We start from the raw sequence: 17,362 nt of genomic DNA, 5'->3' as shown, positions 1-17,362 counted from the left end.
TCAACCCAAGAGGTACTCTTGCTCTACCTATGCTCTGGGTACCTCAGTACCATATACTAGGGACTGATAAGGTCACAACAGTATCCAATCTGGAATGTACCTAAGTACTTACCACACCAATTTTGGGGAGAAAGCACAGCGACTGGAGTCCTGGTTAGCACAATTCCAGTCAGACTTGTCAGAAACAGCAAACCATTAGGCAAAAAGTGGGGGTAATCATGAAAGCAGATCCTACTTTCCTACAATGCTAGTACTGTGTTCCGAGCGAAAAAAATTGGGCGAATGGCACCTCGAGGGCGCAGCAACTCAAGCTGATTTTTCTGCTGCCCACATAGATTTTCTACTTCAGTGGCAGCCTTCAGACCACGAACCATCCTCACTACTGCCTGCTTTTTTAATAAATCTCACCAAATACCCTCTTAGTGACAGGAAATTGTGCTAGGAGAAGCCAAATATTGCTCCCCTTCACCAACTTACCACTCTGGGGCCGTGATCATGAACATTTTCTGCCACACGGTGACTGGCTGAATTTGGCAGGAACTTCGCGCTACAAGAGTAATGCAGAATCGCCAAAAACTCGACAAATTCCTCAAGCGGAAGGGAATATTCCACCCACCCCTAACCAAATGCCTTCTGGGTGACATTGAACTCCATAAAAAGCACATTGTAAGATATGCCGGACTCCTTATGGTTGAAACTTGAACTAGATATTGAAAGATAAAACTTAGATCTCATACATATCAGAAGAGTGTCTTTATGAAGCAAATGTTTTGTTTTGTCTATTCTGCATGCTAATCAGCGACATAAGAGCAGCCTTGAGAGCTGAGATTGCTCGTTGGTGGGATCCAAGCAATGTCTTCATTCACCTAACTGAGCCTACGACAGCTTCACTTACATTCTTGAATAAGGAGGTGGAGAGGGCTGAATGAGGACAGGAGGACATGTCACCGAATAATTACCGTGACCCAAAGAAACCTTCAACCAGAGTGTGCATTTTACAAAGTAACGGTACGGATTTAACGGGTTAATTAGTTCGAGCAACGCATCGCGGAGTTTACATCTTTTTAAAGAGAGAACTACAGCTCATTTGTGCTTTTGCAAATCCCCTGTATTTGTGTTTATCGTGGAATCCCTCTTTGTTTGCAATAGTATACCTCTTGGAGGGGGTTAGGCACCTGTAAAGCACTTGTGGAGGCTTTTCTACTTTTATTTACGTTCACATTTTTATATTTAAACGGGTACGAAAAAGTCTGCTTTCAATGTTTTCTTTCTTGTACCAGCCTTCACGAAAAGTGTTGGGAGCGTGGGCAAATCGCAAGGGAATGCTTTGTTTGCGAGTGAAAGGGTCCTGGGGGAGTCGCTGCCTTTGGTTGCAGCTGCGTTCGTCGCAGCACGGAGTGCTGCCTCCCTCCGACCGTCGCCACTCTCCCTGCCTCCCAGCCTGCCTCTGGTCCGCCTGAGCATCTCTGCGGCTCTCGCGTACCCGTCACAGCTGGAGGGCTTCTGCAGCGTGTCCTTGAAACCAAAGCATATTGCAGCAAAGAGGACTTGAAAAAAAATCCTCATCCGGCTGAGAGTGCTTTAGAGGGTCCCGGCGCCCGCATCTCTCCCTCCCACCTGCCCTCTCCCTCCTCCCACATCCCATCATTAATATTTTAGAGCCCGGCATCCGTTGGCATTGGTCGGGTCGCAGTGCAGCTTATACATAAGAGCTGGGCAGGGCTGGCAACTCAACGACTTCCACACGGACATCCCACTGCAAACTGGAGGAGGCAGGGGGCAAGAAGCAGGAACACGCTGCAGGGTGAGGCCGCGCCAAGCCACCGCTGAGACCACAGAGTGAACCTTGCTGTGGTACCCAGGCACCAGGATCCGAAACCTCAGAGAGCCCAGAAAGCCAGCCAAGATCCCCCAGCATGGATGTCTTCAAGAAAGGCTTCTCCATTGCCAAAGAGGGTGTGGTCGCCGCAGCTGAAAAGACCAAGCAGGGTGTGTCCGAGGCCGCAGAGAAGACCAAAGAGGGTGTCATGTATGTGGGTAAGGAAAACTCAATCTGACTTGTAACTAACTCAGAGGGTAAAGTCTAATGGGTCGTTCATTTGTCCCTACTCTGCCAGTTGGGCAAACCCAACAGTGTTTGTGACACTATAGAGAAGCTCTTGCCTACTATGATGACTGTCAACTTTATGTGTTCATATATACAGTTATAGTGAAGTGATATAGCCAACTAATGGTCAAAGTACAACAAGCCACGGTATTCTTTTAATATAGAGCCCACTATGAGCTAAATCGCCCCTACTTGAATGACCTTGAATGGTCTTTGAAAGGTAACAGAAAGGGCATGGGTAGAAGAGGATTAAACAGTTTCCAAATTCCCATATTTGTTGATGATCTCCAAGTTCCGCATGTTAGCAGACTATATGCTCAAGCTCCTTACACTGTCCGTCAAGGTGAACAAATCTGCCTCACCCTGTGCAAGTCACCCAAGCGCCTTACATTGCCTCTGCATGTGCCCTTACTTCTTCTCAGTCCATGTGCTTCTTGCTCATATTATTATATTCCCAAATTGGGCTTGCCCTGTCTGTCTCTGTGTCTTAACCTCCACAATCCACCCATCCACCAATGTCTACTCATAACAACTGGCTATAGCTAGTTCATCCGGTCTAATCATGATCCCTAGGCTCCCTCACAGTGTCAGGTTGTGTATTCCAAACAGTTTACACTGTCTACCCATGAGGGCGTGGAAAATCATAGTTTCTCCCTCATGCTCTCTAAGTGGTCCAGACTAATTCGCCCTGTCTATGTGGTGTGAGCTCTGCACCCTGTCTATCCAAATGCCGCAGTTTACCTTGTTCTGCTCATTTCTCTTCTCACTGCCTGGCCTTGTGTCTCAAGCTTGAAAAAGAACTGCGCTTGCCCTCTTGCAAGCAGACACAAGTGGCATCCACCATGTATTGCATGTTATTCTCACTTGTAAACGACTGAATGGCGAGGTGGTATTGTTGATTACACTGTGAACTACAACTTGGAAAGGAAGACTTGATGGCGGCTTGCAATATTCGTTAGATAACAGCAATGGAGTTTGATAAATGATACATTTAAGAGCCATTGTCTTGTTGTACCACCCCCCCCCCCCCCGAATCCACAGAACAGCATACTTTCGCTGATCTCGCATTTAATACTGTGTTTGAAAACACACTGAGAGGCATATTGAGATAATGTTGGACACCTTTGTCAGTGAGATAATGTATTTAATAAAAAAGATGTGTGTGTACCTTGTAGGCTTATTGGTTCAAATGCAGATGAGCAGCATCAACCTTTCATTCTTCAGAGGTGGGGTGGAAATATTTGGTTCGCTTTAGATGAGCAATACCAACTCCCATTATGTACATTACTACCAAGTTACAAGACTCTACCAGCAAGTGCTATTAAATAACAATTTAGTAAGGTTATAATGCAACTTCAGCCACAGGTGGCATTGGGACTAGATGAGGTGTGCCTTTTTATGGTGCAAATACTGCTTTATCCTGGAACCGCCATGATAAGGGAGAGGATCAGGGCTAATCTTGAGGTGTTATAACAATCAAACTTGGGTGTCTGCTTCTGGGGGAAATAGGGGTTTTGGGATAGATACAGTGTTAACTCTTCTGAAGATCCTGAAGCCAGGACTGGTGTTGCCACTCTAGAGAAAGTCCAAAATTGTTGCCCTTCTCAGCTCCAGCGGCCATGTTATTTTGTTTCTGAGGTAAATCATTAGCTCCTAGCTGCTGGCCCCCTAGTTGGCTGCATAGAAGGGCTTCGCCATAGAAGTGGCCCTGAGTAAAGCCCCCCATGTTGGTGCATAAATTTTAAGGCACAATAACTTTTAGTGATTCGCCCTCCCCCAAAGTAGGTGCACCTCACATAATCACAGAATGCAATAGATAGTTGATTCTTTCAGCCAGTAACAGAATTGGCCCCATTTTGAGAGTGCCAATGATGATGCAAACAAGATTGAGATATCATTAATGCGGGAAGGCCTACCATGGGGACACAGCCCACAAACGTACCTTGCCATAAGCATCCAAGCATATGGAGAGCCACTGATTTCATAATTGAATAGACTGGAGCTAATCCGACGGTGGGAAATTTTCCCTGAGTGTAAAGATTCAACTTCTTAATTATCACCTAATGCTAGGGTTATGCCTGCTTTAGTGTTAATCTGTCGGGACGCAACTGCAGAGAAACTCCTGCCTCTGTCGGAGGAAGGCCTGTCCTCTTTAAAGATCCCCACCAATGAGCCTGGGCCTTCTTCCTGAAGGAAGAACTTTCAACACAACTGGTGCTTGGTGGGATTAATACCACTTCACGATGGTAATAGAAATGTACTCTTGAATATGAAACATATTAGAAGTGTCCTGATGTGCTGGGAGAGTTCAACCAGCATATGGGGGGCATTTGTGTTGGGGTCAGTGCAAGACTGCATCGTTACCCTGGGCAGCGGGTCTAATTATTTCCTGAGGCATCACCAATTTCCAAAGGCATGACCTCCATCCAGAAGGTCACTTTTACCCACCTTTGTAAAAAGGCGCTGTAGTGCTGCGTTGGGAGGGTGAGACAACTGTAGTTTTATGACAGATGCACTGATACTGCCCCCATAATTGGCACAACGTTCTCCTGATTTGTTTTGCAATTTTGTCACGTGGGGTAGCCTGTGTTAGAACTTAAGTCTCCTGTGGCGTAGCTAAGAAGTTAACCCCTAGACCCAGGTCTCCATTCAGCGAGGAAGAAATTATCGCAATTTAGCTGGAAGCCCTTTCACAGTAAATGTCTTCTTGCCTTTTTTCACTACCCAGTGAAATCTAAATAGATTTTGGCATTTATAGCCTGGTTATTTTTCTTCATAGTGCCAAGGATTGGATGCTGTGGAGCCATTGCCGTCAAATACCATGTAGCCAGAATTCTGGCAGTGCCAGTGCTTTATTTGTGCCAGTGGTTTCTGGTGCTCGGCATCAGAACTTAATTGTGAGCACCGGCTCTAGTGACAGTACACCACATGGAGGCGCTGTCTGTTTTAATTTTGAGATGAGCACAACAACTGTGTTATTTAAGTCAATCTACATTGAAAACGAATAATACTAGCCTCTCAAGCCATCATTATAGCTGTGTGTTGCATGAAATAGTCTGAATTGTCACATTTGTAGGAGTGCAATGGTTGAGGGTTATGTTGGAACTGCAAGTGGCAGGGTGTGGGTGGTGTAGGCTGCAGTGGCCTTCTGAGAAGCACCCTGACACTTCATTTTTTTTAAAATTAAGTACTGGGTAATGCCCAGTTGGCCTTTCCACGTTGATCAATGACGACCATAGCAGCCTGGTGGAAATAATAATGGGTTTCCCAAAAAAAGACAATTTACTACACTGACTATGGGCATGGGACCGGCTAGAGAGGGCTGTTTGCGGGAGTAGAATGTCCGGGTGAGGAGAAACATAGAGAGACCTAATAGGCCAATGAATTGGGCCAATAGAATGCATCTGTAGCCTGAAGCCAGTACCCTGTTTTAGAAAGGCAATAGTGGGTGAATTGGTAAGTGAGTGAGTCATTGAGTGAGCGAGTGAACAAATAACAGGTGAATGTGTGAGTTAATAAATAAATGAATGAGTCAATGAGATACATTAGAAAGTGAGTGAAATACATGAGTGAAGGAAGAAATGAGGTAAAACATAATATTTTGCAAAGAATGTGGAGTGGGTTCCTTAATCGTTCCTTTTAAGAAGTTTCTAATTATACTGCTGTCTTCATAGAAGATAATTTTAGAGCTATTGGATAGAGTATCTACTCCTCTTAAAAATGCAGCACTATACATCTTGGAACCCTACACGTTTCAAAACTTGAGCAGTTCAACACACAGGTAAAAATAAGGAACGTACCTTCTATTTCTTTCAGAGGGGTCTTCTATTTTCCACTTAGGATCTTTCGTATGGACCTATCATTATCAACTCCGCAGACAATGCTGTAGAAGCCCTTGATGGACAGTACCGATAAAACTGCTATGTGCTCCAGGTCACGAAGTACATGTTTCTTCAGTCCTGGGGCTGTATTACGCATTGGCATTGTTTGGGCCCTGTAGAAAGGTGCGCCGGGCACAAACAATGCCAATGTGCCCTATTATGATCTATGTGCTGCCCCCAGGGTATCCCATTCATGTCAAAACACGAAGCAGCCGCTCCGTTTTTTTCACAGTGCAGGCGGCACCCGCCTGCACTTTCTAAGGGGGTTAGAGATCCCCTTATAGGCGGGTGCAGTCAGTGACTGCATCTGCCTGCAAGGGGACGTCTGGTTTACCCCCTGCATATGGCTGCTGTCAGGAGGCACACTGACAGTGCGCCACCTTTTAATTGGCGCACCGTCAGTGCGCCTTCTGAGGGATCTTTGACGTCTGTAATATGGCGCAGGCACGGAGTCAAAGGATTTCCCTCATTTGCACAGGGCACATCCTTATGTAAATGAGGGAACACCATCTGATGGTAGCGCTGGCACATCAGGGGCCGTAATACAGATGACTGCGCCAGCGCTAATTGTCGCTGTGCGCCAGAGTATGTCTGTGATGATGTGCGTTTGCTTCTGTGTGCAATATGCACACAGATGCAAACACAGACTTCAAAGTCTGCGCCAACATCACGACAGCATTACAGACCGATCCTCTGTAATGTTGTTGGGTGCATACTCTACCACAGAGCGACAATTAGCGCTGGCGCAGTCATTGTTACTACAGGCCTAAGTGCTCCAGTGCTATCGGTATTATAGAAGGGAACGCACAAGTGTCAGCACCTTGTTCTATAATACCAAGGTTGGGGGGGCGCCCGCATAGCGGGCACAAACATCCGTTGCGCCCCTGGGGCACCTTCTGTAATACGGCCCCATAACTTATATTTAACTGGCTGATGCACTGGTTTCCATCAATAAAACTATCTGGAATAAAGTACCACGTTACAGAAAAGTCCCGGTTTGGAAGAATGTGTCCTTGGTAGCTTCGCTGCACCTCATATCTATTGCCAACAAAATGCATATGTACTAATTTACCTTTATACCAGTGGGTGCCCTCGACAATCACCCCTGGACAGTCTCAGACTGAGACAGAAAGTAGCAGAGACATCAACAGTATAAAACGGCCCAGCAGGCCTTAAAACAGGGTCTGAGTCTGACAATGGCCTTACGCCGCCAGTCCTTCTGACCCTGTCCCTGGGTGAAAACAGAGCTCTGTGGCGCCATCTTAGACTGAAAAGAATGGCCTGAGAAATCCCCGATGCTGCCTGCCTGCAGGCGGGAGTCCGGGGCACGCGGGCACACCCAGAACTGCATTCCACCTCCCCCTCAAGGCTCGGCGTCATAATGCAGCATATGCTAATGTCCACTGATGGAGCAGACGTCCGATGCTCTCACGGGGTTGTCAAAGGAGAAGGCATGCGAGGTGTGGCGGCCTCGGAAAAAGCACTGCCACGTGCGCACTGCTCAGGACACCATCAGCCCTGCCCCTTACGAGTAAATGTTTTAGGTTCCCTTTTCCCATAGTGCTGGATACTGTTGAACACATGGACAGAAAGCACTTCCCACTCTCTGGCACAGCACTACTTCAATAATATTCAAATGTTTCAACGTGTGAACTTAGTATGAGCCTGTACCACGTCATCAATTTATACACTAAGTAAAGGTTATGAATCGCCATCTTTTGACTTTTTACGGGCAATAGATGATGAGTTTGCTTTCTAGCGCGCACAAGCCTTGGTAACAACAACCGTAGAATGCCATACATTGACGTGATGATTTAGCACAAAGAAAAGTACTTTATCGCCCCTGTGTTTATCAAGTGCTGAGATGGCCCTGCAGAGATTTAAAACGTCTCTTTCACGTGACTGACAGATCTCTGCACCGTGTGCGTTGACCCACTGCGCTATTCTACTGAAGGTGGTGAAGTCTCTTGTGTGCAGTGCCACCATCCTTTTTCTCCTATATATTATGCCACGTTATAATTAAGGCTCTGTTTTCCATTCTTACAGATGTAGACAGACAACAATGTTTTTCCTGTCGATATATATTTTTTGTTTAACGGAAAAATACGCAGAATAATGATTCTTGTGGGTGACTCTCCATGCTGTCTTTTGTGATTTCTAAGATAATAGCTGAGCTCATACACAGCATGGGACGTTCAAGAATTGTTTCAGATTTTCCTAAATACAGGCACGTGTTAGCATACATTTGTATTATAATACTGATATTTACCCGAAGGTGTACACTTTGGCTATATTTGGCAGCTTTATTTGCTAAAACGCGACAGGGAACAAAGTATGAGTGCGTGTTTATCAGTTAAATAAATGGGGAAATATACAATTTTACCACTGCATTTATCCTCAACACACAAAATAAATATCAATAAGAATGCCAAAAAGTAAATATGGATAAATACTACCGGAAATGTTCACAAACATAAATACCATAAAACTGGGAGCCATAGTTATGATATGCCGTTCAGTCCTGTGCGGTCCCAAGTGTCGTGCTTGGTTATACTATGTCACACTGTATCATGCTATGACTTGCTGCACTATACTATGATTTGCCATCTTATTTTAGAGTTCAATGCCCAGAAGGTCCAACAGGGGCCTTTGGGTGCTGTACTGTTCGGTGGTTTTGGGGGGCTTACGGGGGATGCCAGTAAACCACAATTCCTTGCTTTGTCTTTGCCTTTACAGCACAACCCGATATCCTTCTCGGTGCGGGGGGGTGGGGTCCGGGGGTATGCATCTAGCCATGATTCTGAAAGTATGTTCAAACGTTGAAGGTTCAGGACTATATAGTTAGGAAGGGGCGACGAGCAACATACACGCCGATCAGAGATGTAGCTCAAAAAGATGAAATGGCCGGATTAAATGTCCTTTAAATAAGTCTTTCGAGATGTTACGTTCTCTATTTTTGCGGCTGAATCCTAGTAACATTGCAACATTGCTGTGTTATTCTGGAAGCTGCCTTTGCACCCAGAGCGCCAGGGAGAGATGCTGCAGACAGTTCCCGCACTGCTGCTCCGGGGCTCCTTGGGCGTGGCAGGAAGAAGCCGCCGGCGCCAGACGGGCCTGCACCAGGGCGTGGATGGCGCAAGGCTTCATGGGATACTGGTTCACTGGCTGCTGCGTATAAGGCTCTCGCATCGTCTGGGATGCAGCAATTGCCGCGCCCGTGCGATGCAGGGGGGTCATAGCTTCCTAGGCGGTTAGCTTAACTGCTAAATAGCACGTGGCCCCGTCCCTCTCAGAGAGTAAGAGAGACGACCGTGAGTTTAAACAAAGGTAAAAATACGGCTGCGTCATCGAACTGAGACGTACTCCTTGTCTTGTCCCCGGCGTCTCCTGCTCAATCCTGTTTGAGCTGCTAACTGCAAGGTGCAAACTCAGTGTTTGGCTGACCTACTGAAGGGCGCGTGCGTGCGTTCAAAGCTACGAGAGCACCGGAAAGTGTAGGAAAGGGCATGACACCAGAGGCCACATTGGAAACGAAACTGGGAGATTTTTCCTACAAGTAGTTGTCTCAGTCTGAATGCTGGTTGTGCTGTGGCCGGGTTAGTCACCTGTCAGACCTGCTAGCCTGGATACTGGTGGGCTGGTGAAGAGTCAAATGCATGCCAGAATGGTGATTTTAAAAGGGTGGGAGGACAGGGCCTGTGTCTGATTTAGGCCAAACTGGTGCCTCTGAAGTACTAATGGGATTGTGAAAGAGTCAGAGACTGGTGCCACTAAAAGGCTAGTGAGGTACGAAAGTCAACCTCATGACATCAGTGTTCACAAGCTGTGTACACAAAGGGTGCATGGCGCAATCGATGGCTGAAGCCAACATTATCGTTATCCCAAAGGAAGGCAAAGACACGCAACACCCGAAAAACTACAGACCGATCTCAGTCATAAATGTGGATTGCAAAATATATGCCAAGATCCTAGCTACCAGACTCAACACGTACCTACCCTCCCTCATACACTGCGCACAAGTGGGATACCTGAAGAATAGGATGTCCCACGACAACACAAGATTACTCTGCCACGTAATCAACCACGCGACCAAAAGCAACAACGCGGCGGTCATGATCGCCCTTGATGCAGAAAAAGCATTTGTCCGAGTGTTGTGGCCGTACCTAGACCAATCCAGTCAGGGAAAGAAGAGTTGGCTCCGCTCCCTGGTATACTCCCGAACTTAGGGGTCTCAGAACCTCATGTAAAAGATTAGAACGCGCATGGAGGAGAGAGCGGACGGAAGAAAGTCGGGAAGATTACAAGAGAGAGATGAGGAAGTATAAAAACGCGTTGAAGGATGCCAAAAGGAACTTCTTCAGCGATAGGATCGAGAGGGCAAGTAATTCACCAGGGGAATCCTTTAAAATTTTTAAGGAACTCCTGAAGGCCCCGGTCCCCCCAGTTGTGCATGATAACCCTCAAGAAAAATGTGAAGAACTGGCTGACTTCTTTCATTCGAAAATAGAGAAGATCCTGTTCTCACTGCCTGCGACCCCTCAGATCCCGGAGTTGGACTTTAGCCCAGTAATATGCCCCGCTGAGCTGTCCTCCTTCGGCCCTTTTTCGGAGGAGGAGGTTATAAAAGTTCTGAAAGGGATGAAGAGTGGGCCTCCTAGTGACCCAGTGCCCATGAAATACCTTAAACTAGTGGCAAATATTCTGTACGCTCTGCTTACTAACCTTATTAACCTTTCACTCTCCCAGGGCACAGTGCCTCAGAGATGGAAAAAGGCAGTGGTAAAAGCATTATTGAAAAAACCAGGATTAGATCCTTCTAATCTGGCCAACTTCAGGCCTATTTCACTTCTGCCCGGCTTCTCAAAAGTCGCAGAAAAGTTGGTCAACCGTCAGCTCTCTTATCATCTAGAGTCCCATCATCTGTTGGGAGACTCCCAGACTGGCTTCCGTCCTGGTCAGGGGACGGACACAGCTTTACAGGCAGTAGTGGAGGAAGCAAGGAGCATTCTTGATACAGGGGGGTCAGTGGCAGTGATCCTCCTGGACTTGAGTGCTGCCTTTGACACCGTAAGTCACCAGGTGCTCCTCCAACGCCTGTCAGAGGTGGGTGTGTCAGGGATGGCCTTGAAATGGCTTGAATCCTTCCTCTCCAACCGCTTTTACCAAGTCTGGGAAGGGGCAGAGCAGTCGACCCTGTTCCCTCCTCAATGTGGAGTCCCGCAGGGCTCATCTTTGAGCCCTACCTTATTTAATATATACATGACTCCGCTTGAAAGAGTGGTCGCCCCTTCAGGAGTGAAGATTATCAGCTATGCTGATGATACTCAGCTGGTGGTAGGCCTCACCCAGCTGGTGGAACAACCTGAAGTTTTTCATGACTGCCTCGCTAATGTCCATCGTTGGATGTCCCACTCTGCACTAAAGCTCAATGGGGAGAAAACTGAGCTGATGCTCCTGGGTAAATCCAGTCCCTCTATCATTGCTAGCTGTTAGCCCCGGTCTCTGGGTGACCCACCATCTCCCAAGAAGGAGATCAAGACCTTGGGAGTTTGGTTGGAGGAAGATATGTCCTTTAGGACCCACGCCAGGAAGACCGCGGGGGTCTGTTTTGGTCTGTTGCGGTCAGCTCGCAAGGTGTTACCACTGCTCCCTGATCCAGCGAGGAAGCTTCTGATTCGTGGTTTAATCTTGTCGAGGCTTGACTACGGGAACGCGATGTTTCTCGGTGCTCCCGAAGCGACTTTTAAAACCCTCCAACAGGTACAAAATGCAGCCACTAGAGTGTTGATGGATGTTCCCAGAAGACATTCAGCTGCCCCGGCCCTGAAAACGCTTCACTTGTTCCCCGTTAAGGTTGGTGAAATTTAAAGCGTTAAAAGCCCATAAAATTTTGCATGGTAAGGGCCCCCCTATCCTCTCCACTATGGCATGCCCTTATAAGCCCACACGTCCTCTGCGTTCGGACCAAAGACATCTTCTGCAGTCAGCTAGAGTAAAGAGAGCTCGCTCTGGGGGCAGGCGTTTCTCAGTGCAAGTGGCGACACTATGGAACTCCCTGCCCCTCAAGATCCGTTCAGAGCCCAAGATCTTACTCTTTAGGAAACTCCTGAAGACCCACCTGTTTCCAGTGTAGCGATTGAGCTGAGCCTTCTTCCTTGTTCTGTTCTGCGCCGGGATGCTCCTGGGTAACTGAGCGCGTTATACATTTTATATAATAATAATAATAATAATAATAATAATAATAATCCATGCAAAAATTCGGCTTAGGCCACAACTACAGGAAGATGGTAATGGCCCTATATAACAAACCCAAAGCCCGGGTGGTAGTAAACGGAGGCACGTCAGATCTGCTAGACCTAAAACGTGGAACGAGACAGGGTTGCCCGCTATCGCCGGCCCTCTTCCTACTGCAATAGAACCCTTACTCAACATGATACGATCAAACCCAGACATCAAGGGTATACCTATAGAGGGAGAAACTTTCAAGCTAGCAGCATACGCTGACGACGTCCTCATTGTAACAGAAGACCCAGAGAGATCCATCAACGCTCTGATGGACACTATAGATCAATATGCACAGGTGTCTGGATACAAACTCAACAGAGAGAAATCTGATTGTAAACCATTGAACATCCACACCAACTGGACTACACTGGGGTCCTCTGGTCTGACCTGGCAGAGGAAAGCCATGAAATACCTAGGCCTCCTTTTCGAAAGAGACCTGCGCACCACACTAGACCAGAACGAACAATGGTTAACTACATGCTCAACATGCTACCACTAACTAACACATCAGACTTTCACAAAAAGTTGGACAAATTACTGAACACATTCCTATGGAGAGGAAAGAAACCCAGAATCAGCCTTCTGAAGCTCAGACTCCCCAAGACACTAGGAGGTCTTAACATAACAAATTTCAAAACTTTTCAAACAGCCTGCATAGCAAAACAAGGCTTGTACTGGCTAACTCCGAAGAGTGACGACACCCCGGCCTGGCTTTCTCTAGAGCGGAGACTGCTAGGGGGAATGGAACCCGTAGCCCTGCTCACGGCGACGAAACACCCTGCAATCAAACAAAATGCAATCCTAAGGAACACAAGACTGGCCCTACTAAGAATAGATAAGCTACTAGACACCAGCATCAGACACACCCAACTAGAGTCCCTCTGGCACAACCCTAGAATAAAGTACAGGAACAACACACTAGATATGCACACATGGTACCGACACGGCATAACAACAGTAGGCCAGCTACAGAACAAAGGAACTCAAACATCCTTCGACACACTCAAAGAGCAATACAAGTTTGACAGCGCAGAGCTCTATAACTTCCTTAAAATAAGGGTGGCAATCGCCAAAGCAGGCATAAACAAGCTCATTCCCTCAATACTACAATACGCCACCAGCCTAAACATAATAGGACACCAAGTGGCGCACATGTACAGAGCCCTGTGCCCCAAAACCTCTAAACTAAATAACAAAATTATAATCCATTGGGAAACAGTGGAAGGAGGGAGCTCAGTGAGAAGGAAAGGGCTGACCTCTGGTCTTCCACATCGAGAAGGAAGGTGACAACAACACTAGATCAGACAAAATTCTGGCTGATACACAAGGCCTACTGGACCCCAGCCCGCCTAGCCTCCATGGGTATCAGAGAAAACGACTCCTGCTGGAACTGCAATAAGCAGAAAGGGGATCTAGCATACCTCCTCTTCCACTGCACCAAGATCAGGAAATTCTGGGACTCAATAAACACTCTAATCAACGACGTAACAGGCGCCACACTAACACTTGACTTTCACTATCTGGCACTGGGGTACACCGACCCCTCCATAACATCCGAAAATGACAGGGACCTGATTGACCTCCTGTTCACAGCGGCGGTCAAGACGGTATTGAACAACTGGAAAGACACAGCGAAGGCCACTTTTAAAGCCTGGTTCAACTGGGTCATATTCCTGCGAGGTGCCGACACCATAACAACAAACAGCCTACCGAACTCAGGGAAGAAAAGCGAGATGTGACTATCGCTGGACAACTACCTGTCCTCACACAAGCCACCCTGAACGTCAAGGGGACAACTGGGAAGGTTGCCCAGAGGCCAGACAAGGCAGCACTACATAGACCACATGCATCACCTACTCTGTGACACAATGTGCCTCCTCTCTCTCTTTACTCTCTATATCTCTACACCTCTCTCTCCACGCCACCAGGGGAGCGAAAAGACAATCGGACAGTCTGTAAGGGGTATGGGGGAAGCCGAAAGGATTGACGAGAAGAAGAAGCAAGCATGGAAACATGGACAAATAGCCGCGAGCCAATCGAGCCAATGCTTGCCCCCCCGGGGCGTCTTTTCCCGGTCTTTTCTCATCTCCCATGTATACCCTCTGCACCATGTAAATATAATTTTTCAATAAAAAATTACTGAAATAAAAAAAAAAGAGATAGAGAAAAATCTGCTTATCTTTTTTAACCCCCACCCCTACACCGCCTTTGGTGCTATTTTTATTAGTTCTAGCTTGACAGAGCAACTGTCTGCAATACTTTTTGTTACATACAGATTCTATAAAATATACATAGTGGGTTTTGGCCCCCATGAGGAATATTTATTTCGTTTCTTGATAATGGTTGTTTGGGGTATTATTCTGCCTCCTATAGAGTGCTTCCATTGCAATGTACAAAGATCTAGTTTATATCTCGGGTATACTGAATTATGACATAACAATTTCTTAACTCACAGATGCATTGCATATAGTAACCAGTCGTCATTTGGTTTATGTTTCTCAGCAGCAGGCCTTTTTATATTTTGATCAGAACTCAAAATTGGAGTCAGAACTATTGGCATTGCCAATGCTAATTTCTTACGGTAGATGGTGGATTAGGTGTGTATGTGGGTTTGTTCGTGTTTAATGAAAGAGACATTTCAAGAAACAAATCTATTAAACCAGCAAACGTGCAGCAAAGGACAACCACACTGTTTCAGTACCATTCTTACCACCTTCTAATGGGTGTAATATGGGGTCAATTATGTAATGGTGTTGTGAGAAAAAAACCCACAAGAGTGTAAGGTTGAAATTCAAACGACCAAGAAAGCTCGAAAACGGCCTAGCACTGACTGGGGAGCGAAGCGCTGAGCACCTACCGGTTTTAAGAAGAGTAAATGTTCATTGAAAGAGTAGTGAGCTCTTGCTGCTGGCACATGCATCTTCTCCCAGTTCATGGCAGTAAGGAGCTGGATGAATGGGAATGGAGTGTATAATGAGTTGGTAACAGGGGGTTAATACAGAGGAGGAAGAAAATGGTGGGAAGTTGTATCTACTGGGATTCATCGAACGTGCCAGATTAGGTTTAAAGGGGCTGATCACGGCTAAGTGGATTAAAAGGGTAAAGAAATTTAAGGAGCTATCTGTTACATTGTTCCTTCATGAATCAGCAACTGATCCTGCAGTACACAAGGGCTGTAAATAGGAAGCAAGGTAGCATCGTTTGCTCTGCCAGAAAGGCAAGTGTGGTTCATCAGGACAGCCATGTGGAAGAGAGATTAGCAGGAGTCACTTCTCTGTGGTATACACCCGTTACAACGCATCTTTTACAACTACCTACTATTACAACGCATCTTTTACAACGCATACCATTACAACGCATTGCGCTGGGGGGCGCTCTAGGATAGGGAATAAGTATAATTTACTATCCAACACCTTCCCTAGTGTCCACGGGGACTGGAGTTAGAATAGTAAATTATACTTACCACTATCCAGCACCTCAAAGCGCTATGCGTTGTAATGGTATGCGTTGTAATGGTCGCGTTGTAATAGTAGGTAGTTGTAACGGTATGCGTTGTAACATGGTACATCCTTGAGAGCCATGTGGCTGCTGAAGTGAACTCCTTTATAGAAAGGCATCATATTCTTGGCACATGCCAATGTGAATTCCTTCCAAGGTATAGCAGTGAAGCCAGCTCAGGGACAGATCCTGGATGTGTGTGCCCAATCCTTGATGATTGGGGCTGGAGGGACCTGCTTTTTGGTTTTGATTGATCGGTCAATGACTTTCAACACCCTCAATCATAGGATACTCGTGAACACAATGTCAACTTGCATGGGGTGGCTAGTATGCTGATTTATCCGTTGCCTGTCTTTTCTACAAATTGATTCACAATTTGTGCTTAGAAGCATGGTCCAGCTCTCACACAGTGCATTTTTATGCACCCCCAGGTTGGTGCTGTCCCCTTTCCTCATAACTCATATAAGAACTCTTTTTTGGGATGTTGTGACCTGATTTAATATCACCATACCCAAGCATGCTAATAGCTAATGGTTGTGCTTGAGAGTGGCAGGCGTTCAGGATCTACGACAATTGAAAATACAACCTTACATCATTTGGGAGTAGTGGACAGTTTATGACCTTTTTTGACCTGTCTGTTATTTTGGGTGGTACTACTACACCTAGTAATTATACTACTACCAGTTGCAGAATTTTCTAAGTGTGGTATTGCCTCCATATTCTGAGTTCAGCACCATGGAACAGGATAACATGGTAATAATACTTAGGTGGATTTTGTAACAAATACATTTAACCCATAGTTATTGGGAAAACACAGCTGCCACAGAATCACATAAATCCAGAGGTCCTCATCATGCTACATCATGTTTCCCCACCCCTGAGCTGCAGAGAGTGGCCTGCGCTGTATTTTATCTGCACACATTTTGCCAGGATTTACTTGCAAATACGTGCCGGGAAAAGTGCAGTATTACCATACCAGCTGTAATCTGATTTTTTGACTCATAGGGCATAGTTGTGCTTTAGTTTAGATGGTAAACTCGCATCTGGTGTATACCAGTAACACCAGGTGTGGTATTAACAAGGTGTGTCATTACCTTCATATTGAGTTCTGCACGTTAGAAAAGGAGCTACCATGATAACACTGCATATTTACCCCATGTTAAGATACACAACACCAAGGCCCTGATTACGGTCAGCTCGATTAATTGCGTTATGAATGGTAATCGTAATTGCGTGCTATTTATTGCCAGATATAGTCTGACCCTGCAGTTTCAGAATATATCAGGTGGGTATGATAAATACTTCAACCTTTTCCGGCCGGCCATAATCGTGGCCAAAATGTGTGATATTTTCCGTGCACAAATTCTACCTGATTTTACGTGAAAAAATGTGTGCACGGAAACAGTTGTAATCCTGTTTTGAACTGAATCAGGATCAGTGTGTGAGTCTGAAAGAGGCCCTTAGTAATAAACATTGAATCAATCTGAAACAGAACATTTTATTACCACTAGGAAACCAACCATCTTTTTTTATTACTAGCCGTAAAATTACGGGGACAGTTAGATCTCTAATCTCTTGACACTTAGGGCGA

General features: G+C 46.1%; 1 protein-coding gene across 1 annotated transcript in view; it reads left to right on the top strand.

The window, feature by feature from the left end:
• Nucleotides 1-1,518: 1,518 nt before the first annotated feature.
• The window catches only part of SNCG (synuclein gamma), a 203,124-nt gene continuing 187,280 nt past the window's right edge, over nucleotides 1,519-17,362 (top strand). Inside the window, exon 1 of the mRNA XM_086922021.1 lies at nucleotides 1,519-2,037. Coding sequence (XP_086778147.1) covers nucleotides 1,917-2,037 — 121 coding nt within the window. The 5' untranslated portion in view covers nucleotides 1,519-1,916. The remainder of the gene's footprint in view (nucleotides 2,038-17,362) is intronic.

The sequence above is a fragment of the Lissotriton vulgaris genome, chromosome 5, assembly GCF_964263255.1.
Source record: "Lissotriton vulgaris chromosome 5, aLisVul1.2, whole genome shotgun sequence".
Classification (NCBI taxonomy): domain Eukaryota; kingdom Metazoa; phylum Chordata; class Amphibia; order Caudata; family Salamandridae; genus Lissotriton; species Lissotriton vulgaris.
Note: the sequence above shows the minus strand (reverse complement) of the source record. Positions and strands in the feature narration are given on the sequence as shown.